General features: G+C 43.2%; 1 protein-coding gene across 1 annotated transcript in view; it reads right to left on the bottom strand.

The window, feature by feature from the left end:
- LOC307156095 (sodium/potassium/calcium exchanger 3) overlaps positions 1-25,644 on the bottom strand; it is a 60,125-nt gene that overhangs the window by 27,570 nt on the left and 6,911 nt on the right. The window contains exons 2-4 of the mRNA XM_079867306.1: positions 17,107-17,199; positions 2,507-2,583; positions 2,267-2,341 (exon numbers count right to left, since the gene is read on the bottom strand). Coding sequence (XP_079723432.1) covers positions 2,267-2,341; positions 2,507-2,583; positions 17,107-17,199 — 245 coding nt within the window. The remainder of the gene's footprint in view (positions 1-2,266; positions 2,342-2,506; positions 2,584-17,106; positions 17,200-25,644) is intronic.

Genomic DNA, 25,644 nt, shown 5'->3' with positions numbered 1-25,644 from the left:
ACTAACAGAACATAATGGTGACATCATGCTCCCCCTGACGGAACAACAGAGGGAGGGTCACAGGGGGCTTTGGAGTTGGACGAGGTGATGGTATAGTGAGGGGCAGACAAGGAGGGATGATGGCAGGATGTGGCGATGGGCTGGTGACGGCAGGACGGCTCAAAGGGATTGTGATGGTAGGACGACGAGACCCCAGCGGCAACGATGCAGAGTTACTGATGGCACAGATGGCATGGCTTTTGACATCTGGGCGACGACTGATGGAGACAGAGCCGGTGGATCCGATGGCCCAGATGAAGGGTCAAGGGAGCTGAGTGATATCGCTGGTTCTGGAGACCCAAGCGATGTCGCGGCGACGAACATCGTAGGAGACAGATCGACAGGCCAAGATGGAGCGAAGCGATCCGAGGCTGGAGGTAGCTCGCAGTATCCTCTTGGACAGGCGCTGCTGGTGGTTGCATGACCTGCGACTCGACGTCCTGGCAGGGCATCCCCAACATTGTGGTGGTGGTGATGCAACCAAACTTGATAGGCTGACTGTAATTATGATGCAGTCCACACAGGATACCGCAAAGAATAAATCCCAGTTCATATTGTTGCACTTACACACAGATACAGTCACAGTTCCCTTGTGACAATAAAGATGATTCTGATACTGGGTGGGAGTTGATAGGACTCCACTTCCGGGGTGATGGTATGCTCTTGTCCACGGGCTCTGGCTCACTCGCCGCAGCGAGTGGGGGGGGGGGGGATGATAATAGTTTGCCCCGATCCAGAAAAGTGACTTCAGGGTCTCGTCATCATAAGGGCAGGTGAGTGCAAGATGGCAAAATCTTTTGGTGAAAACGAAAAAGTTCTGGCTCTCATGAGCCACAGCAGTGAATTGCGCTGTGTAGTCCATTTTTGGTCCTGTCATCTGTCATGTTACTTATGACACTGAAGCTTCAAAGCATGTATCGAGTTCGCGGCACAATTTCTCATGAAGCTAGTCAAGCTACGTGCCAGAGCGCGTATTGTTTTCAAAGAAACACATGATCAATGAAAAACGAAGCCTTGCTTTCTTTCCAGTCACGTGAATGCTTCACTTTGCGTGTCGGAATGTTTGACCACTACTCTAGACCACTACTCTACAGGTTTTTGGAAGTTTAAGTCCATTTACTATTTTATATATATAAATAAGCCTATAGCCTATGTTACATGATCATATATTCTGCCATATAAACAGCATAGAAACCATAAAATATTTAGACCACCATTTACTTGCATCAAGCAACTCTGTTGGTATTTTTATAATTAGTATCAATATAATTGTTACATTTAATTTATTGCCACACTTTAATATGTGAATTATATTATAGCATTGTATAATTTTAACATTTAGCATTGTCAGGCTTTTATTTGCGTGGCGCCACGCGCTCGGGTTTATGGTTGCTATAAATTTGACCTGCCACAAGATGGTACTGTTTTCGACACTCTTGATGCTTCGAATCTTTTCCCGGAACAATCAGGGGAAAGCCTCAGTGCTTCTTGAGGCTTCATTTGCCCATCCCTATGTCACGGGGTGTTTGCAGGCGAACAGACGAAGACAGGAGAAGAAGGTTCCAAACAACAATAGTTTTAATAATGCTATTCCCTTAAGCAGGCAGACAGATAGCAAACACAATAACATAACTGTGACCACACCAGGAGTGCAGGAGAGGGAACAACTTAAGTACTAAACACAAATGAAGATAGTTAATTAAACACAGCTGACACATATGAACTAATAATGACGGTAACCAAGGAGACAGATGAGTGGCGGAATCTGCACAAGGACAGGTGACAAATGAAAACAAACTGAAAGTCCATGAAAACAGAAACTAACAGAACATAACAGTGGCAGAACTTATGTATATTATTTTAAAGTATATTGTTTCTGTAATAAGTACTCTTTTTAAAAGTATGCTAAGTTTACTTCTTTTTCACAAGGGTTCCCAGTGGCATGAATCTCTGCTGTTTTAAAGGAATTATTAAATCCTGACAAATTGTGAACAAAGGTAATTTCCTAAAGGAACATGAATAAAGGGAATTTCCCAAAAGGAAACACACCTTCCAATCTTGATGTGTTAATTAACACTTAACCCAGAGTTCATGACACAAAGCATCAGTGCTGACCCATGGGATCAGGGAAACAAGGCTGTCATCACTTCGTTTTCAGAGAAATGGCAAAAGTAACGTGTTGTCATTCGTTTTCCAGCTGAAATGTCTGACAGGTGGCTTGACTCACCTCTGAGATCTTCTCCAGGGAGGGGACAAAATAGTCATCGCAAACAAGAGCAAGTGCGTAGAACATATAGATGGCCTGCAACAAGAAGAGAGAAGATTAGATAGATATATACTCTAGATAGATAGATAGATAGATAGATAGATAGATAGATAGATAGATAGATAGATAGATAGATAGATAGATAGATAGATAGATAGATAGATAGATAGATAGATAGATAGATAGATGCATCTCACTCACACATAGCACGTGTAGCAGTATGGCACCTCTCTTCCGCTGTTCTTTGGTGAAGATGTCCTCAGGGAACTCATGAATTGCTAATGGGAAGATACCACATAGTATGGACATGGAATCATTAGAAAAAGTTGTGCTTGTTGGATTTTCAAAACCCATTTAGTTTAATGTGGGGTGGACTATTTGCATGTTCAGGCAATAAATACAGTCTGACAGAAAGGAATATGAACTTTAATGATGACAGAACCCACTTCTTTATATAGCAGCCCATCATTGTGCAACTGAAACCTCCCTTCTTCACACTCATAGGTCACACATACACACAATCTCTACAAAACCACTTTTCAACAATATAAAAAAAAATGAAACAGACAGAAAAAAATGTAGTGACAATAATTTTACTTACAATATACCATCTTGATCTACTCTGTGAAGTCGCGTAAATCTCACTCAAAAGCACACATCACCCAAAATCTCGTTGGTCATAAATATAGTAGAATTAACCAAATAATTCCATGAATTAATTGGTGAATACTAATTAATTGTGAATACTTCACAGATTAAATAAAGATTTGTACACACTCATAGGTCACACATGCACACAACCTATACAAAACCACTTTCAACAATATTAAAAAAATGAAACAGTTCATTTACTTACAATATACCATCTCGATCTACTCTGTGAAGTCGCGTAAATCTCACTCAAAAGCACACATCACCCAAAATCTCGTTGATCATATAGTAGAATTAACCAATTAATTCCATGAATTAAGTATTCACAGATTAAATAAAGATTCGTAAATATTTGTACTTCTGTAAAGCTGTTCATTCGTAAATTAGTTTAAGAAGCTGTCAAAAAATCAATATTGTACGTTTAGTGCCTATGCAAACAAAGGTAAATGTACGCATGCCGTGGTATTGACACATTTTAAGTATAAATACATGCAAATACTCATAAGATCATGTTGCTACTATCCACGCTAAATTTATAGCTCTGTTGACAGCATGTCAATTGACTAATTTTTACGAGATATTTTAGGAGAAATAAGTTCTCAGTCATGTTTTGGAAAAGCACCCCTGACTCTGAGCAATACAATTTTCCACTGGGATGCTGCTTCACAGACTTCCTTAGGAGAAGGACTTGTGCAAACAAACGCATGCACAGGGATGATTTTCTTTTCTTGCCCTTTACATCCCAGACAAAACCTCTTCACCCCTCCTTTATTTACAATGGTTTGGTTTGCTTTCTCTCATTGATTGACTTTCTTTCTTTCTCTCGCTCTTTCTGTCCTTCATTTCTTTTTGCTTTCTCTTTCCTGTCATCTTCTTCACCTCTTATCTAGCCCAGTGTCAAAAGACATGTTTTGGCTCTATGTAAATCGCTGAATCGTGCTGAAATAACCTGGCTCCACTGAACGTCCTGACGAGTTGCCTCAGCGAAGGCAGTTACTATGGAGACGTCTTCCCTAGGGCAGAGAATTGTTGACGAGCAGCGGCAGGAAGCCAATGGCAACAGAGCGAAAGTGAGAAACTGGGTGGAGGATATATCTTTCCCATGGACTTGAATCAGGAAATATGGAAAAAAAGGAGGGACAAAGAGATGACAAGCAACACAGAAGTGCAACTGCTAAAAATACTTCATTTCCCTCTCCCAGGGGGAAAGTCTTGGGGTTCTGTGAGAAAGACACACATATAAGATGGTGTTTGACTCCAACAAAAATAGAGGAAAGTGTGTAAATCAGATTGCAGAGCAAGTGAATGATTTTAAGACAAACTGTATAAAGGGAAAAGCTAGGATAATGGAAACTTACACACTCTTTTTTCACAATTGTTTTTTTAGTCTCAACCTCACATAAATGCCAACCTGTCATTGCAAGATTTGTAAACGAATACATTTTAATGTTTGCATCACATAACCAGCTCCATTTGTCTGTCTTTTTTGATGTAGTAAACTTGTTCGGTAGTTCACCTGGTACAGCACTACACCTGTGATGTGGAGCGTTTGGGTACGAGACCTGTGAAACCTGAGACACAATAAAGAGCTCAAAGACTTGTAGAAGCAAGATAAAATTACATCAGCAAGTGTGTTTTTAGACCATGTGTGCTTTTGTTAAAACTATCAGTTAGGTTTAGAGTAGGGTTTCAGGGCTTTTATTAACATAGCACTGGGGCTACAGAGGTTGACATTTTGCCTAACGGTTCATCTGCCTAATGGTCACGAGCGCTGTTTGGCGTATTGGGCTTAATCACGTTCAGCAGCGCTCGTGGATGAGTCATGTTTTCATTGCGAGAACATGACCATTATGATGTTTAGATCGAGACTCAATGATCTCCGTGTGGGTAGAGTCCCCTCTGCCACACCCCAATCTATCTCTTCCTCGAGAGGGGATACTTTGGCTGGTGGCCAGGGTGATCTGAGCGTTACGGTGTGGCACAATAACCGACAAGTCATTCCTCGGGCCACGCCCCCCTCCACATCGCAAACCGTGGAGCTTCCGTGTGTGCCTGGTTCCTCTCGAAGACCCAGTGTTTTCTTTTGGGGTGTTCAGGCGGATGATGTCATGTCACTCACAGCATCACAAGGCGGGCTTGATTCCTCTGGAAATGAGGATTCGACAGCGTTGCCTCCCTTGAGAGTGCCAGCGTTAGCCGAGTCAGATCCAGAGCTGACGGCCATACTTTCCCGTGAAGCTTGACGATTGGTTCCTGGGCGCGGCGCATGCTGCACTACCAGCACTCGCCCCCTGTGCCTTTCTCTCAGATGTGCATCAGGACGCCTCCGGGTCGGTCGATCATGGTCTGCAGTGCTGTGTGTCGCCTTCGCCTTCGAGGGAGTGCTGACAGAATCAGGGAGGAGGGAGTGCTGAGTGCAGTGCCGTGGAACGCTGGTCCTTCCCTGGCCAACACTGACAGAACGCGAAAACTCGACCACGCCCCCACGCAGGGCCGCTATGCCTCCCATGTCCGGGCTGGTCAATCCGCTGCGCACTGCACTGACCTCGCTCTACGGGTGGCATTGGTACCTGCGTGATCCCTAGGCCAGGTAATGTCCACAAGTGTGGTCCAGGAATGGGCTCAGCCAGGTTGATGTGAGGGGGTCTGAGAACTCATTTTCTCAGCTCCCCCATGTTCCAGACTGGGCTCTTTGGCAGTGTGGTTGAGGACTGCGCCCAACAGTCTTCGACCCCCCAGAAGCAGACTGAGGCCCTTCTGCACCGACGGTCATCCGTATGTGCGGTTTCCGTACGTGCCTCCCTGCGGCTCCTCCCCTTGAGCCTTCACCGGCCCTGAGCAGGAGGAGGTCACAGGAGGGCAGCACCACCCATCTCCGCCCCTAAGCCGGCCAAACGCCAGGCTAAGCAGTACTCCTGAGACGGGCAGCTTGGAGTTAGGGCTTAGTTTTTCTAAGGAGCTGGTAGCAGGACCACTCCTTCCCCCGGTGGAGGGCTGGGGGAGAATATTTTGTTTTCTAAGAACTGATGCTCTGCCTCGCCACTCTCGTCCCCCTCTGTCGCCAGACCCCTGTCAGAGCAGGCCCCCATGGAACGCTGGTCCTTCCCTGGCCTCCTCTGTCAGGACGCGGCTTATGACTGTGCCCCTACACCGGGACGCTATGCCTACCATGTCTAGGCCAGTCATTCCGCCTCGCTGCCCCATCGAGGGTACGTCTGTGGTTCGCGTGACCCCGCTGGTACAGTTTTTGGGAGCCTGGCTAGAGCTTCCCAACCTGTCCCACTGGGTTGCGAGAACCATCAAGCTTGGCTATGCGATTCAGTTTGCACAGTCTCCTCCCCACTTCCGGGGAGTCCGCTACACCATGGTTAGTGGCAACGCCCAGATCATGCGTACAGAGATCACCACCCTACTGGCGAGGGGTGCGATCGAGATTGTCCCTCCAGCCGAAATGAAGTCCGGGTTCTACAGCCCCTACCTCATTGTACCCAAGAAAACTGGTGGGTTACAGACAATCCTGGACCTGCGCGTCCTGAACCGATCCCTTCACAGGCTTCCGTTCAGGATGTCGACAGCGAAACGCCTTTTCGAATGCGTTCGTCCCTTGGATTGGTTTGCAGCAATCGACCTGAAGGACGCCTACTTCCATGTCTCCATTCTGCCTCTACACAGACCATTCCTACGGTTTGCTTTCGAGGGGCGGGCATATCATTATGTGGTTCTCCCATTCGGGCTAGCCCTGTCTCCTCGCGTCTTCACGAAAGTCGTCGAGGCAGCCCTTGTGCCACTACGGCAACACAGGGTTTGCATTCTGAACTATCTCGATGACTGGCTGATCCTAGCTCACTCTCGAGACCAGGTTTGCGAACACAGGGACCTAGTGCTCCGGCACCTAGCCCGCCTGGGCCTTCAGGTCAACTGGGAAAAGAGCAAACTCTCCCCCATGCAGAGGATGTCTTTCCTCGGTATGGAAATTGACTCGGTCGCCATGTGCGTGCATGCGCAGTCACTGCTGACTTGCCTGAGACAGTTCGAGGGCAAGAGCGCGGTTCCACTGAAATGATTTCAGAGGCTCCTGGGGCATATGGCATCCACAGCCGCAGCTACGCCGCTCAGGTTGCTTCATATGAGACTGCTTTAGCTCTGGCTTCACGATCGAGTCCCGAGGTGGGCATGGCAATGAGGCACGCTCCGAGTACCAGTTACTCCGAGCTGCCATCAGACCTTCACCCCGTGGACAAACCTCAGTTTTCTACGGGCTGGAGTGCCCTTAGAACAAGTTTCCAGGCATGTTGTTGTATTAACAGATACCTCCACCATGGGCTTTCGCATGTCAATTGCCTCGAGTTGCTTGCGGTACGTTTGGCTCTGCACCACTTCCGTGCATTGCTCAAGAACCAACACGCACAAGTCCGCTCAGACAATACCGCAACAGTAGTGTACATCAACCAACAAGGTGGTCTATGCTCCCGGCGTATGTCGCAACTCACCCGCCACCTCCTCCTATGGAGTCACAAGCATCTGAGGTCGCTTCGAGCTATTTATATCCTGGGAGACCTGAATCGTGCAGCCGACGAGCTCTCACGGTTTCAGCCTCTCCCTGGAGAACGGAGACTCCATCCCCAGACGGTTCAGCTGATTTGGGAACAGTTCGGCGACGCACAAGTAGATCCTGTTTGCCTCCCATGACTCCCATTGCAGCCTGTTTTACTCCCTGACCGAGGGTGCACTCGGCACGGACGCACTGGCACACAGCTGGCCGCGGGGCCTTTGCAAGTATGCATTTCCCCAGTAAGTCTTCTTGCACAGACTCATCCTCGTCCTGGAGCAGGAGCAGGTCATTTTGGTTACGCCACATTGGCCCACCCGGACCTGAACTAGTACTCCTCGCGACAGCACCTCCCTGGCCAATCCCTGACAGTAATATCTTAATTTTTGTCAGGAAATCTTATGTACCCACTGAGAGAAAAAACTTCTCCACACTGGAGGAAAATTTAAGGATTCACATATGTTTACAGTACTTCAAATTTCTTTTGAGAGAAGTATTATTTTTCCTATTTTTACCGCAAATAGGAAGTTGTGCGCATTAGTGAGTACACACATGTAATGCAATGTCTGTTTCATTCATACTCATAACTGGAGGGCGCCCTTGCGCAGAAAGTCTAGAACTGAGGCTCATAGAGGTCATAAAACCTAAAAAAAAAAAAATTCTTTATCATTTACCTAGCCCTATAGAACACTATAAAATAATATAATTTCTGCCTCATTCTATGATATGAAGCCACATCAGATCACAAATGGAGCTTATTTCAAATACCCGGCTGACGTTAAGAAGCGAATTTGGAGTAAAAACGTCATTAAATGTTCTTTTTTGTTGGACAACTGGTTTGTAAATGCTTCTCTTTACAAGTGTGGACAGATGTTTGGTGCGTGTTGCTTTTTCAAATGCATGTTTTCTAAGTGACTCAAACTCACAGCTTGCAGAGATGGAGCAGCATTTACTGCAAACCGATCGAACTCTGATCTCAATGCTTTGCTTCACCATCAAACAGGACATGCTGTGCATATACTTATTTAATTAAAACTTTGCAATTTTATAATTGCACAAACCAAATTACGAATTCGGTTTAATTTCGGTTAATTGTGCAGCCCCATATTAACCTCACACACAAACAAGCACACAAGTGACACAACAGACTCTCACTCACAAGCGGCTATGTCTCACACACGAAAAACTGTATCGCACGCATGCTACTGTGGTAAATTTATTCACAACACAAACCAATTTTTTCATGTTATGTGTGACATATATATGTCACACTGTACATCCCTGAGTTTAGTGTAGGTGGTAAGTTATTTTCAAATGTAATAAAGTATTAACCCTTCAGCACCACTCACCGGTCATGTCACTTTAAAGTGCCCTGAAATGTGCAAGAAGAAATGCATTTTTTCCAATGAGTCTGGCTTGTGTCAGTGTACAAATACGTCACTGTGACTTTTCACCTCACAGTCATCTGTTCCGCCTCTTGGATACAAGCAGCCAATTTGGCCTTGTGTTTCCCTTTTTCTTACCAGCTGGAGCCAAGTTTAGCTACAGTGCAGCTGAACTGACTGAAAACAGCTCAAGGATGGCTCACCCAGTTCTATGTGACAATCAAATCAAGGAAGTATAGTGTAAAATACCTCAAATTGCAAGAAAAAATTGGATAGAGAAAAGGCTTTGGTGGCTTGAATGTATGAGAGAAATATGACAGCATGTGTCTTTCTGTCTGATTGTGTGACTGAAGCAATTCAAGTATGAAACAAAGTTGAATTAGCTATAAAGCAACTCTACAGAAGATAACAGTGCCATTATTTAGCTAAAGTTTTGTTCTCATACAATAGTGTAAATGCAGTCAAATCAATAAAATGACTAAATATTTAGTCTTTAAAAAAAAAAAAAATTGGTTGTAAATGTTGTAAAATTGTGTTTAAATAGCATGTCCATGTCCTGACCTGTGAATTATGTAAAAACTAAGAAAAAGAAAAAAGAAAGAAGTGAGAATAAGTGGGAACTGATATCAGGTAGCTTCATCGGGCCACAATTTACTAATGCAAATATGGAGACACACAGTGGCAGAGCTTGTCTTTTCGCTATGTGGGTGCAAGTGAGAAAGCCTCAGTTAGGTGTAAGTTCCAAAAATAAAGCCTATTTCAGATTGCTGTGGAAAATGGCACATCATTATTTGAACTAACTTTTAAAGTACCTAGATTTTTGTATTATAATTTAAAGTTCTTCAAGTCAAAATGGCTGTTACGAAGGTAAGCAAGTCAAATTTCTGTGTGTGTGTGTCTCTGTGTCTGTGTGTGTGTGTGTGTGTGTGTGTGTGTGTGTGTGTGTGTGTCTTCTGCCTGTCTTTGCTGTACCTGTTAGAATTATATTGCTAGTAAAAGTTTGCATTTCAACTTTTTGACTCTTCTTCTGCCTGCACCACGCCCTGACAATGACGACATATTACAATGCTATAAGTGATCATCAGAATTTAGATATACCTATATTGTATTTATAGTGTTGTCTAGATAAAACATTCACAGGCATCAAAATCAGGTACATAAATGTCAGGAAGCTGATTGCTGGGCACATGTCAATGTCCATGGACCACTGGTTCATTGGTAAGCTGTATGGAACACTGTCTTACAACTGCTTTTAATTTAAGATAGTCGTTTGTTTTCCTCCTGTTTTCACAGTTCCCCTATTAAATCCATTGCATATTGGATTATGCATATTAAAGTCAATGGATACCCCCTATATTACCTAATTACCATTTTTATTAGTTTACATGATCCAAATGCCCTTTAGTAAATTAAATCAGTAATTCCATGTGATCCCTTTTGTTTTATTCCATTATTAGTTGTTAGCATAACAAATAGAATAACACTGAATATTAATTTTAAATAGCAAAACAATAAAATATGTCAGGCTGTATTTGATTTACTGATATCTTAATTTTGATCAATACCATAAAAATGCCATAGGATGTGACTTCAGCCATACAGTAGCGACACTTTAACACAAATATCTCAATATCTAAACATTTGATTGGCTCCAAATAAAAAGTAAAATGACAGTAATAAACGTGCATTTGCTGTGAAATATATATTTTCTCTCATAAGACAAGTAGATGTATATGGTCAATGGACTTGTTAGGGTTACTTTCCCTAAATATTTGTCAAATCATATCCAGTCAAAAGCATCCACATTGTGTCAACCAGTTACTTCTGCTCATGTCATGTGACCTTTATGCAGCATGTCAGAAGAGGTAACACTCAATGTCTTTAATTATAACATCGTCAAAAATGATGCAGCATGATTTGTTTTTTATTTGACTGCAGCAATTGGGTTTGTCTTTGTAAGGGATTCTCTAGCCACCTACTCCTGTGAAATGTACACAAATATTTGGCTAACGCAAAGAACATCATGTGCAATGATTACTGACATGCCTAAAAATAGCACCTTCCCTTTCCTTCTCATTCTTTATTTCCTCCCACCTTTCTCTCTTCTCTCACTCTCTCTCTCTCTCTCACTCTCTCTCTCTCTCTCTCTCTCTCTCTCTCTCTCTCTCTCTCTCTCTCTCTCTCTCTCTCTCTCTCTCTCTCTCTCTCTCTCTCTCTCTCACTGCCTCTGTCTTTTTCATCTAAGCTCTCGCTCTCTCACAGCTCTCCACAAACACACGCACTCCAAAATTTTGCATTCAGTTGCCAAGCAACACAAACCTCAAAGGACGGGGTCTGCCGTCTCGTCTTTTTAAAGGAACAAAAACAATGGTGAGGACGAGAGAGAGACAGAAGGGGGAAAATGAAATTGATCTCAGACTTATTACATAATCCCTTCTAATTACTGAAGAACAGTTAAAGAAATTGCGCCTATTAAACATAATATTGCTCAGCTCTCATAGACGAGCAAAAACACTGTTTTGGGATTTCACCAGAAGCATCTCATCCAATGGTAGAGGTCTACAACACATATGCAGACAATGAGAGCAGTCATTAACTGTCACAAATATGTACCATTAACTGTCAATATTTTAATCTTAACACTCACACTTAAAAGTAAGCACTTTATGCACTGCTTTTAACTTTTATGTTAACATAACACATTATAAACTAACTTACATTATAAACATAACTAAAATAAACTAATAATGAACACTAAATTTGAAAGCATTTGTAAACCTTTGTTAATGTTAGTGAATACAATTGTTCATGTTAGTTCACAAAGCATTAATTCATGTTAACTTTTGATCTTAAAACGTTGAGATTAACATCAACTAAGATTTTTAAAATGCAATATAAATAGTGTTTATTCTTAGTTCATAGTCATTGTAAAGTGATACCTGTTGGACTTATTAGTAATAATCACCTTTTACACACTATCTAAAGTTGAAAAAGTGAAAAAATAATAGGACCCCTTTAATGTTAGATGTAATATTGAATAACACACAACATTGAAGCACTAATACCTGTGCTTGAACATTATGTGCTTATAACATACCTTGTATGTTAGACAACACATCAAAATAATTGCATTTATTATTGCTATCTATTTAAAAGTAAAACTTATAATTTGACATTATTACAAAGTGCACTTTTTAAAAGCACACAGAAACAGTCATGAATGTGTACAGTACTCTAAGTACACATAAGTGGCCTTTTATTTAATTAATTTTAAATTATGTGCAAGTACAGCTTTTTAAAATATACATTTAAGATTTAAAGGTTATAGGTTCATATTCAACACAGTTAAATGCACTTGTTTTTCACAAAGATATGAGGAGCATTCTGCATGAATGTGAGAGGTTTATTTTTTGCTTGTATGCGTATGTAAGTTTGAAACATGTCCTAAATGTCACCTCATACCTGAATCTCCAGTCAGATCCTTTGATGGAGTAAAGGTTGACCTGTTTTAGATTTCATGACTTCCTGCCAATGCAGTAAGCGAGCAACATGATTGAGATTTTGTTGATTATAATTGGTGCAATGTTGTTTTGTTGTGTCATGTTGAGCTGCTTGAATGCACAGGGTTAAAAACCAAAAGAACTGGGTCATGCATAGAGCTCACACACTGCAGTGTCTCTTACTGTGCACTGAAAAAAAAGTGAAATTGTGCATGTTACCTTAAAGAGCTATTTGAACCTGATCAGACCGTAATGACGTGAATAGACGTAACCAAATGTAGTCTCAGAGACAGTCAATAACTAATTTGTGCTAACACACTTTGATTTGACCTATTCACTGGGGAAATCAGATTCTCTATATCAAAAGATCTAGTTTGATAGTCTTATGATCTACTTTATCCCTGTCACCCCTTATTTGAAGACTGCACTTAGGAAATAAAGTGTGCTTTAATGTATTGAATGTGCACTTGTAGTGTACTTCAAATCTTAAGAGTATATTTCTTAAAAAAAAAAAAACTGTACATGCAGCAGTGGTTGAACTAGGGTATTATACATGGGGTGGCCAAAGCTAGGAAACCTAACCATAGGCTCCACCGTGGTCCTCCAGCCTTCGAGCTCCACCGTACTCCCACTCGTCCCCCCGGCTGCGCTTGGTCAGTCGTCGTTCTGCCTACGCCACAGACTTCGGGGCCCTCGGGTGCACCTCATCCCTCCACTCCTTCGTCTCTGTCGGGCTCCTCCCTCCCTCAGGCGTCGCCCTGGTCTGCCAAAACCCCATCTCCACCTTGGTCCCGCGATCCAGCAGGTCTGCCTAGAACTTCCTGGCCTGCGGTGTCGCCCTGGACTGTCGCCCTCTCGGCTCTGCATGGGTCTACACTTCCCCCGGCTCCGCATCTGTCTGTCGATCCCCAGATTTCATCCGGACCCTCAGCCAAGGCTCCACCCTGGATCCTCCCTCCATCGGCTCCAAAATGGGATCTTCCTCTGCCAGCTCTTCCAGGGTCTTGTTTGTCGCCAGCCCTACGTCCATCTCCAGAACCCCCACCCTCCTTCCACTACTGGACTATTTACGGCACGAGGACATGCCTTCTGGGAGAGGAGTGTAATGTCAGGTCTATGTTCCGTTTTATGGATGATATTCTATATCGTTTCCTTATAGTTCCTGTTTCCCTGCTTTGTTTAGTATCAGTTTCCTTGGTTACTGATTACATCCTCATTTGTTTATATAGGTCTTTGGTCCAATATAGACCAAACCTTTTGTTGCAACTTGAGCCATTAACTTGCAATGATTTTTAAAATGCCCAATCATTGCCTATGTACTGTATATCAAAATAAACATAAAGGGTTTCTACACATAAAACTGCAACAGAGAATTCAGAAACACTGACTTTCCATCATGTGACCAAAAGTGCAAATGGATCTTGCACATTTTTATTCATAAAACGCTCAAGGTGATCTTTCACTAGTGCTAATTCTGGTAACTAACTTATTCAAGCATCCAGTCCATGGTGTACGGCATTTTTTATGGCAACTGCTTGCTGTGTACACATAGATTAGAACAGACAGACCATGCTCTGATCTCAGTTCTCAGTACTTTGCATAAATGGCAATAGAATTACAATAATAACAACAAAGGTACTTATCTGAGATCAATGTCTGTAACTTTTTTCAGATGAGACAGTAAAGTGTCTTTTCTTGACTTCTGTTTATACTTGATGTAGCCTCTTAATATCTCTGGACAGTGTATGTTTTCTGTTCCACTCATTTTTAACTATGTGCTCTCAATGAGCCCGCATAAAAGTATAAATAGATTTTTTCTGTACGTCCATGAAACTTCCATGAAATAGTTTCAAGTTAAGTGTCGCCTAGCCTTTAGTTGTTTTTGTTGCTTTTGTGCAATAGATTTATAACAATTAATTTGTTTTTAGATGATTTATTTTTCGATATTTCTATTTTGCGAGAGTCCCGCGAGTCATTTTATTCTCCCGCAAACCGCACACACACAAGTACCTTACCACCAGCACCCGCACTCGGCCATCAAATACATCAAAAAGGGTCTACTTTTATTTGTGTAAACTCACAATAAGAAAGTGTTGTGTAAAATAAAGAAAACAAACAGGATGCGCTTTCTGCTGTCTCAGGCTCGTGAACTGGAGCACTTCACAAAAATGAACTGAAACTCAGCGTATAGGCTACTTGCCTCATAGACATGAGAAATATATCTATAGAAAGCTTGAAATGTCTATTTTTAAACAAACCAATTCAAAAGGAAAATAAATATTCTCTGCTTATGTAATACCTATAAAAGATGCATTTCTCTCTAAAGGCATATCCACTATACTGCAGAGATAGCGAGTCAGCATTGTCAACTTCATCTTTGCAGTCGACACTGACACAGAAAACACTAGTTTATTAATAAATCATTAAAATATTCTTTAAGCTTTAAGCCTTGTTTTTCCGCTGACTGTGCGCGCATCTCCCTGTACGGACGAGACATTTATACTTGATGCGCTCGCTGCTGTGCTATTCTTTGAAACGGCAGGGGGCGAGTAATTGTCCTATAAACCATCAGGAAGCAGCGGTGAGAAGTAAGGTATATGAGAACCATATAAAACTAAATTTCATTAGGCATTTTTATTTTAATTTCATGAATTTCATGTTTTTTTTAAACATGGACCTTTATTTTCTTTAAAAAGGCTTATTTCTTCTACCATAGTCTCATTTAAAAAAAAACTGAAATTAATAAGACAAGCGCAAACTGGGTGGTGGTACAGACGTACATGGTCGGCTAGAGTCGTCTAGCAATCATGCATCTTCGGAAGCGGAAGTTACAAAAATGCCATGCACACCGCCATGCGAAATGTGGTCTCGCGCATGACCGCCCACACCTCGATGACATAATTTTTGCGGACGTTATGAGTATACACCAAGGGTGCTTCTCAATATCCCTCCTCGTTTCCTCGCTCCTCCGTCCTCCATCCTATGACCCAGAAACCAATCGAGCTCAGCCATCTTGAAGGACATCTCAATTCTCTAATTGCACCGCGAGGAGGCAAGGATCGAGGAGTGAGGAGGCTTCCTGAGGAGTCATGAGCGATTGTATCCTTTGCAGAAGTGTTTTATCGACTAAATGTGGCGCAAGTTTAAATTTTTTTCAACAGAGTTTATTTCAAGTTTATTTCAGCAGAGTATCTTGCTTTATTATTATTTATTATGAGTTTCTTAAATAACCAAACTTTAACAACATAAGAGCAGATCCTTTGAGCACTGCTGATGACGCTGTGAAGTTACACTCGAGTAATCAAGTATTCCAATGAATAAAAAAGCTTTCCTTCGATTCCTCCGTCCTCCTTTTCTTTCCTTGCAGCCTTCCCTCGCATCCTATAGGGGGTGGAGCTGAGACGCGAGGAAAGGAAGCGAGGAAAGGAAACGAGGATGCACAAATAAGAAATGAGAAGCACCCCAGGCTTTATGCATGCGCTTGAGCGTGGAATATGCTATATTACACCCATATATATTAAAAGCTCATTCTGGTTTAGTATGTTATTTACATGTGCGATTAGTCGACTAATGGCTTAAATGAAGGACTACAAGTCGACTAGAAAAATCGGGGGCAGCCCTAGTTTAAATTTAGTTTACAGTTTTATTAAATGCAGTTAGCTCAACGTTAAATTGCTTTTTTGACTGACTTAAGTAAGACTTAAATACATATTTATATGGCAGGTCATAATTACTTAATGTACTGAATAACTGAATGTCCTGAAAAGTATTTATGGTAAACTAAAATATAATTTAATGCAATTTTTATTTCTATATCTACCTGTATGTCATGTTTTTATAAATAGATTTGTACCCGGACATCTGTAATGATAAAGTTGAAATGTATTCATTTTAAAATATATTAACTTTAAATGTAATACTGAATAACACACTAAAGTTAAAATTATAATCAAGTACTTTACATGTGCTTTAATATGTTAGTCAACACATCAAAATAAGTGGACTTCATTAAAGCACAAGAAAATATGATTTAGGCTACACCTAATGACTTAAAATAACCTTTATAGTAATTTTTAATTTGAAATTAAACTTTTAATTTGACATTATTACAAAGTGCACTTTTTAAAGGTGTACTTTAGTGTGTTAAGAAACAGGGTTTTTTCTTTATTTTCATTATTTGGAAGTTTCCTTGTTACAGTGTAATTATACATTTAAGTACTGTATAATATTAATTAACAACATGCATTTACTAAAGGGTTAGGAGGATGGTTTAAGTTAGCATGTAATTGTGAATAATTTACTGTTATTACTACTATAGTGAGTACATGTAATAACTACAAAGTGTAACAGTGACAATAGTGTTACAGTGTTAACAAACAATCATAAAAGTGTACTGTATATATATATATATATATGCATATACATTTTCTTTCACTACTAGTGCACATTCAATACAATGAAGCACACTTCTTTTTCACAAGGGAAGTTTAGAGAATATGCTCCATGCAACCATAGTAGCCTGTAGATACACACATGAACAAATACATTTACTGTGTAAACCATATCTTTCAAGAAGTGGCCTTTGGGAAAAACAAATATTTACTCTCAGTAGTTTGTATAAATAAAACACTCAACGAATAGCGTACCATAAAATCTTAAATATAAATTTTAGATCTAAAATTCTTTGAAATGCAAATACTGTAAAATGATTCCCACCTGCTCTGGGAGAGTCAATTGTTTGATTCTCAAATCCATACTGCAGGACTCTGCGTCTGGGAAAGTCAGTTTCTGGCCACGAAGACTCCACCTCTGTAAAGGCACAAGAAATTAATTCACCTTTACACCTTTCACAACCAAACATGTACAAAAGTTTACTTTTATGTCTGCAAACTGTCATTGCAACAGTCAATAATGCTAATGAAAACATTTACTTAAACATGAATCTATCAGATAAACCAAAAAAGGTATTTGTGAGCAAGTATGCTTGAGGAAAAACATTCAGCATCAGAAGGCACTTAAAGCTTCACCGCACAAGTGTGCATCTTGACAAACATAGTGTACCACAACCCTTTTGTTTAGATTTCAAAGATTTTGTTTAGCAAAACACAACAGTGTGACAAACTACAGTATGAACCAGGGTTATATATAATACTTTGAGAATACATAAAAAAAAAAAAGTTTTTCACACAGATTAAAAACACACATACTAATCGGCATTTCAAATTGAATCACTAGCCTGCACTACTGTACTGAATATCAAATTTTTATGACGATAATTATATTTATTATCATTATTAGTTTTCAAATTTTTGCTTTTGTTATGTTGTTATTCAGTAAGAACTTCAAAGTTTTCATTACTCTTACTCACAGTCTCTTTAAGTCCAGTTCAATATTTCATGAGGCATGTGACAGTCTCAGGTAAAATCCGACGGAATCTGAATTTTGTTATTTTGTATAAAGTGTGTATCTTTGGATAGTTTACAAAATAAAGCAATACTCTTGTATTGTGTTCACTTACAAACAATTCACTTAAAGGCACAATATGTAAGTTTTGCGCTAGAGGTCGCTTATTCAAAACAAAGGTGTAGCTTGATGACGCCATGTATGAGCGTGGAATCATGGGAGATGTTGTCTTCATCTCCACAGCCGATTGAAAGCAACCCGAAGGACTCGGGCAGAAATCATATTCATGGATGAGCTAATGTATTACAGTTTTATTAACGCTATGGTGGTATTAAGCAGTGCTGGCCGCTGGAGCGCATGCTAATGAGAGAGACCAGCACGAAACACAGCTTTTATTATGCACTGCAGTCGGTCACTTCTGCTCTTTTCCTTGTGAATATGAGGTAACGCAGCGCTGTATTACATGGTTAAAACAATCATACTAAATACATTTGAGTGTGTTGAAAGTTATGTTATAGCGTTACGCTGTGCGTTCGCTCTGTGGCTGGTGAGACACTTGTTGCACTTTGCAATAATCTAGATCGATATTACAAAATCCTATTAATAAAAATTGGATGACTTGTGTTGTTTAAAATATATTGAATGATGGAGAAAGCTCTCTCTGATTACACTGTTAACCACTTGACAATAGTGTTGTCTCTGAGGTACAAACATTGGTCCGTGTACTGGTAAAAATTGCTGATTTCTTTAAACATTGTTAGAAACATTTGGGATAATTTAAGTACACAAATCAACAAAATATATAACTGTCACGGTGGGTTGCAGGAAGGCAGACGGAGACGAGGATATATTTTCAATTCAAAGGTTTAATTTAATTAAACACAGGACAGCAGAACAGGTAGCAACACACTAAATATAACGGAGATTGGACAAAGACTGACAGAACAGACAGAACTTAAATACAAACACAGATTACACTGATTAACAGAACACAGGTGATACAGATGACGATGATGACTAAACAGGTGATACAACTGAACTGATAATGACGGTAACCATGGAAACAAAGGAGTGGCGGGAAAAGAACAAAGGAAAACAGGAACAAATCAAAACACAAACTGAAAGTCCAAACATACACTGACACGTGACAATAACACTGTTTAATCCAAAAATATGACATATTAAAACATTCCGCATGCACAATTATTCAGTTATTTGCAATCCAATAGTAACAGTAAAAATCTAAACAAGGTTGTTTACACTGCACTCTTTTGTCTCAGTAGTGATTTGCACTCAAAAATCAAGGATTTTTAAATAAAATTTTTTTTTATGAAATATTTTATTTTTGTGTGAGAATCACGATTGTATTTTTAATGTCATAACCATAATTGTCTGGCTTCTTAGATCTGGCAAGCCACAGATGAAAAATTCAGGCTACAGAACCTGGCTAAAAGGAAGACTAGATGCCCAGTCTCCTATTAGACAAATATCCTCCAAAAAACATTCAGACCAAGCCTAGAACGACCCTCAGTGTCCTAACTAGACAGAGCAACCTCTCATCCTCATCTGAACCAAAGGAAGGAGGGCAGAAAGCTTGAAAACGGATGGCCCATGAGTTTCTCCAGCACAAGAAATAGGTGCAAAATAGCAAAACAAGCGAAGGTCGATAAGGCAAAGCCTATGTACATACTTTATGCCACCAATAGATGCAACAGGCAACACATCCAGGGGTGCGATTCCTGTACAACAACGTAACTCATTGGTTAACCACCATAGTATGATACAACGTTGTAGAAACTAACTATCTAGTCAAGACTGTTCCTTGAAACCAGTTGCAACTGGTCGTTTGAACTAGCCTGACGTCGTCATACTCAGATTCTAGTCAGAATATGAGTCTGATACTGCTCCATTGGGCTGTTATTAAGGGGCGTGTTTCAACCGAACCAGGAAAGAAAATAGGCTTGTTCGACTTCATGCAGTTCTGCGCAGACCGATCAGCGGCTGACTTGAAGCAGTGCATGCCGGTTAGAAATTTTGTCCGACTTGATACAGCGCCGACGCCACATGACTGTGACGTATGCCATCAAAGTACCGCGAGAGCGATTCGAGAGTAGCCAGAGAACTCAGTCAGCGCAGCTTCTCAAGAGCAGCGGCACTGGGCTGCACGAGCTCTGATGATGACACAGCTGTTCCACGATTGGCTGGATTCACCGCATGACAACGATCACATGTGTTTCGTGTTTATTCGAACACCTTTAGTTCCTCTAAAGCTCACAAATCAGTTTTTTATAACAGTAAACACTCTTTTTATGTAGTTGCGATGTTATATTGTGTCATGTTTATCAAATTAAAACTGATTAAAAAACGTAGACTCCACTTCATTGATAGTAGCTTATGTTGAACTTTATTCTTGTTCAAACAGACGCTTTATGAAGCAGTACATAATGTATTGAATGAAAATGTCTCTGAAACATCTGTGTATTATTTGGCAATTATTGCATTTATTTCACTTCAGCTGTGGTAAAGTATGCAAACACCACGTGAGCAGTCACTACGGGAACCAGAAAGTGTCCGAGTTCACATCTCCGTTTGCAGCTCCTCCCCGCCTGCACGCGGCTACTCTCGCCGATCGGTTACATCCAGCTGCAGCCGATGTCGAACACACTTATTGCCTCTGCACTCAATTGGATAGACCTACAACCAATCAGAGCAACGGAGTAAGTGACGTATGTTCTTCACTCATCTTTTCGATCGACAAATGCCTGGTTCTCTGTTTCTCTTTTAAAATTAATGTGCTGTCGATATGTTCTATAACAGACGCGATGGCGGAATCTACACATCTCAATTCTCCAGCGGCAATCATCTTTGTTGTAAACGAATTCAACCCAAGCACTCTTTGGTGACGTGGATGATTACGTTACTGTTGATCATCTGTCCATCATCGTATAAAGCCCGCCCTGACAATTTGATTGGTACGAACAGCTCTGGTTCGAGCATAGTTGCTCCACAACGGAGTCCAGACCGAACTTCCCGACCATCCAGGCTACGTTTGGCATCCAGGCTACGTTTGAACCACATTAGTTTAACAATATAAGACTGTGATTAAGGACGTCACATGCAGGTGGTGGAGTAATAACTTCTTCTAATCAATCGATTTGAGATTGCATTTAATGTATTTAACATATACAGTATAATGTAATTCCACATTTCGAGTTTATTTGTTCATGTTTAAGAGGGTTAAGTAGGGTTAGTCCTCAGAGGGTTACTTCAGGCAGTAGTGCGGGTGACCTGAGGATCACGGTGAGTGTGCTACCTTCGGGGAACCAACATCCTAGGACCCCTCATCCCTCCCACGCTCCGCAGCCAGTAGAGCCGCCAACGGAACACGCTGGACCATCCACAAGGTGTGTACCAGCCGTATCCTTCACTGCTCCCCAAGATGATCAGATGTCAATCGCTGCATTGGAAGGTGGGTCAGACTTCTCCAGGGATGACGATTTGGCGGTGCTGCCCCCTTCGGAGGACAGCGGTGCCCGAGTTGGACCCAAAGATGATGGCCATGCTTTCCCGGGCCGCCAACAGGATTGGGCTCGTGTGGAGCCCTCCACCGAGTCCCGAGCCCTCGAGGCTGGACGATTGGTTTCTCGGGCTGGCGCGTGCTGGTTCTCTTTCTTCCTGGAGGTGCATGAGGAGCTCACTGGGTCGTGGATGGCACCTTTCACTGCCAGAAACTGTCGGTTTTCACTGTTGGTGGGTCGTGTGATGTCCACTATGGTGGTCCGGGAGCACCATCTCTGGCTGTGTCTGGCCGACATGAGGTAGGCTGACAATGTCAGGTTTCTTATCTCCCCTGTGTCCCAGACCGGCCTCTTTGGCGACGCGTTCGAGAACTTTGCCCAGCAGTTCTCGGCTGTACAGAAGCAGACTAAGGCGATAAAACACATCCTGCAGCGGCGGTCAGCTGCTGGCATCAAAACCAGCGGTACCCACATTTTCAATAAAAGAGCAGTTTCTTCAATCTCTTGGTCTGAAGAGGGCCTGGAGAGAAGTGGGAGGAGAGAATCCTCACCACTCTCATCCGCCTCTTCTATCGCCAGCGGGCAGCAGCGTGCAGTTCGAGAACGCAACCAAGCCTCCTCCTGCGCCTTCTGCCCAGTGGAACCAGGTAAGTGTTGCACAGCACACTCAGACCCCGCTACGGGCCGCCTCCCAGAGAGAGCCTCCCGAGCCGCGTCCCTGCGTTCCACCTCGCTGCCCCACTGCGGGTATGCTTATGGTCCCTCTGGTCCCACTTGTATGGTCTCTGCGAGCCTGGTTAGCGCTCCCCAGTCCGACTCACTGGCTCATTCGGACCATCAGGTTCGGCTATGTGATTCAGATCACCCGGCGTCCCCCCAAGTTTCGGGCCATCCACTCCACTACAGTGAGAGCAGCCGATGCCCATGTCTTGCGAGCGGAGATTGCAGTCCTTCTGGCGAAGGACGCGAAAGAGCCGCTCCCTCCAGCCGATATGAGGTCAGGGTATTACAGCCCCTACTTCATTGTACCCAAGAAAGGACCGATCTTGGACATGCATCATGTTTTTCATCATTTTGAATCAGAGTCTCCACAAGCTACTAGTGTTGTCAAAAGACCCGGTACTTCGGTACCAAAGTCAGTACTAAAAAAATTAAACCGTTACGGTACCAGCTTTTCTTAAGTACCGATGGTACCAAAGTACCGGATTAATCCGGTACTTGATGCGCTGTTCAAATGGTGCACAGTTGCGTCCTCTTCATAAAAACACAGAGACATGGCAACCGGCGGCGCTGAGAGGCGCAGCGTGCTCGTTTTTCCAGGTGCGCCTTTGTTCATGGTTGCACAGCAACGCCACACGCCACGGGAGAGCAAGTGCTTGTGGAAAGAAGGAGAAAGCGGTGCGAACTGCGGTCTCCATGATGATGAGGAAGCATCAGCAGAGAATTCAATTATTTCTAGCCCTTGCATTAGCTTTACTAGATATATTTATGGAGATGAGATATAAAAAGCCACCCTGTACAGCTATGATCAGCCGTTCGGCCAAGCTTTCGATGTTGTTACTGAAAGGCTGAAGCTGATCAGTTGATTTTTGTCACATGAACTGTTGAGATGAGAAGTTGAGACGTTTTCATCTCGCCGCGGCATAGCCTACATTTGAAATAAAGATTTTGTACGCACAAAAAAAGTGGTTGTATCAGGGTAGTTTTATGAGCACAGTATCGGACCGACACCCAAATACTGGTGTCAGTATTGGTGCATCCTTATTTATGTCATTAATATCAGTCTGTCAGAAAAGCAGTTCTAGGCTTATTCTTAGCTGGATAACTCTTAGCAGGTTTAAAAAGCCCTTTTAAAATGAAATAGAAATGCAGTTTTGGATTAAATAAAAGTACAGTCAAGTCAAATAAAACACGATATACACTTTAATATATGTAAATTTAATCTAAATTAAGCTTTGGTACCGAAATTGTTACAGAGAACCGTGGATTTTCACTGGTATTGGTACTGAATACTGAAATTTTGGTACCATGACAACACTACAAGCTACCGTTCAAAATGCTCACGCAGAGATGTATTTTCGAATGCATCCGTCCCCGAGATTGGTTGGCAGGGATCAACCTGAAGGACGCGTACTTTCATGTCTCGATTCTCCCTCGACACAGGCCGTTTCTGCGCTTTGCGCTTGAGGGTCGAGCATATCAGTACAAAGTCCTGCCCTTCAGGCTGTCCCTGTCTCCCCATGTCTTCACAGAAATCACGGAAGGGGCCCTTGTTCCCTTGTAACTATCTCGACGACTGGCTCATACTAGCACACTTTAGAGATCAGTTATGCGAACATAGGGACCTCGTGCTCAGGCACCTCAGCCAGTTGGGTCTTCAGGTTAACTGGGAAAAGAGCAAACTCTCCCGTGGAGAGGATCTCTTTTCTCGGTATGGAGTTGGATTCGGTTGCACAGACAGTGCGCCTCACAGAGGAACGCGCTCGGTCGGTGCTGAACTGCCTGAATACGTTCAAAGGCAGGATGGCGGTCCCACTGAAATTCTCTCAGAGGCTCCTGGGGCATATGGCAGCGGCAGCAGCGGTAACACCACTCAGGCTGCTCCATATGAGACCACTTCAGCACTTCAGTCCCGAGATGGGCGTGGCAATGACAATGTGACAATCACACCGGCATGCCGCCAGACCTTCAGCCTGTGGTCAGACCCCTCGTTCCTGCGGGCAGGAGTGCCCTTGGAACAGGTGTCTAGGCATGCTGTGGTGTTCACAGATGCTTCTGCCACTGGCTGGGGTGCCACGTACAATGGACATGCAGTGTCAGGGGTGTGGACCGGCCCTCAACTGCATTGGCACATCAACTGCCTCGAGTTGCTACGTCTCGCTCTGAGCCTCTTAAAAAGGTCGCTAGAGGGCAGGGACATGCTGGTCTGTACAGACAACACTGCGACCATTGTGTACATCAACCGACAAGGTGGTCTATGCTCCCGTCGGATGTCGCAACTTGCCCACCATCTCCTCCTCTGGACTCAGAAGCATCTGAGGTCGCTTCGGGCCATGTATGTCCCTGGTGTGCTCAACTGTGTGGCCGACAAGCTATCACGAGCTGTTCTCCCGGGAGAATGGCGACTCCACCCCCAGGCGGTTCAGCTGATCTGGAGAGAGTTCGGGGAGGCTCAGGTAGACCTCCCACTGCCAGCTGTTTTACTCCTTGACCGAGGGAACACTTGGCACGGACGCACTGGCACACAGCTGGCCCCGGGGCCTCTGCAAATATGCGTTCCACCCAGTGAGCCTACTTGCACAGACCCTGTGCAAAGTCAGGGAGGACGAGGAGCAGGTCCTTCTGGTGGCTCCATATTGGCCCACCCGGACCTGGTTCCCAGAACTCATGCTCCTCATGACAGCCCCTCCCTGGCCCATTCCTCTGAGGAAAGACCTTCTGACTCAGAGACGGGGCACCCTATGGCACCCGTGGACGGGACGCGGAGGTTCAAGGTGACTTACCCCCAGATGCAGTCAACACCATCGCTTCCATCAAGAGGGTAGGGGACCTGCAGGCATTTTCAGTTAACGAATCATGCCTAGATTTCGGGCTGAGTGACAACCACGTTGTACTGAGGCCTGGCTATGTGCCCAAGGTTCCTACCACTCCCTTCAGGGACCAGGTGGTGAACCTGCAAGTGCTGCCCCTGGAGGAGGTAGACCCAACCTTGGCTTTGCTCTGTCCCGTCCGCGCTCTGCGACTGTACGTGGACAGAACTCAAAGCCTCAGGACCTCAGATCAGCTCTTTGTCTGTTACGGAGGCCAGCAGAAGGGAAAGGCTGTCTCCATGCAGAGGATGGCCCACTGGATAGTGGATGCCATCGCCTTGGCTTGCCAAGCACAAGGCGTGCCCTGCCCACTCAGGTTGCATGCTCACTCCACGAGAGGCGTTGCATCCTCCTGGGCGCTGGCACATGGCACCTCGCTAACTGATATCTGTCGAGCTGCAGGCTGGGCAACACCTAACACGTTCGCTAGATATTCCCTAAATGGGTAGAAGCATTGAGAGGCCGGTTGGCTGCGCCCTACTGTACGCCCCTTATTGCTCCAGAGTGAAAAACCTGTTGAGTCCTCCAACACCCTCGGGGCCGGACGTGGCGGAGTGTCCGGCGCCAGGCCTTTATCCGTTGAATCCTTGAGAACCGGGTCTAGGCTGGGTCCCATATGTGTGACCCTGCGGGGATCCCATATGTGTATTCTTCCACAGCTGCTCCTAAACGGAAGCCTGTGTCTTTCCCTTGGGCTAAGTCACCCAGTATTTCATATGCAGTACAACCTTCGGGTTAGTCCA

The sequence above is a fragment of the Squalius cephalus genome (assembly GCF_949319135.1).
Source record: "Squalius cephalus genome assembly, chromosome: 3".
In the NCBI taxonomy this organism is placed as follows: domain Eukaryota; kingdom Metazoa; phylum Chordata; class Actinopteri; order Cypriniformes; family Leuciscidae; genus Squalius; species Squalius cephalus.
This window is presented reverse-complemented; position numbering and strand designations above follow the sequence as displayed.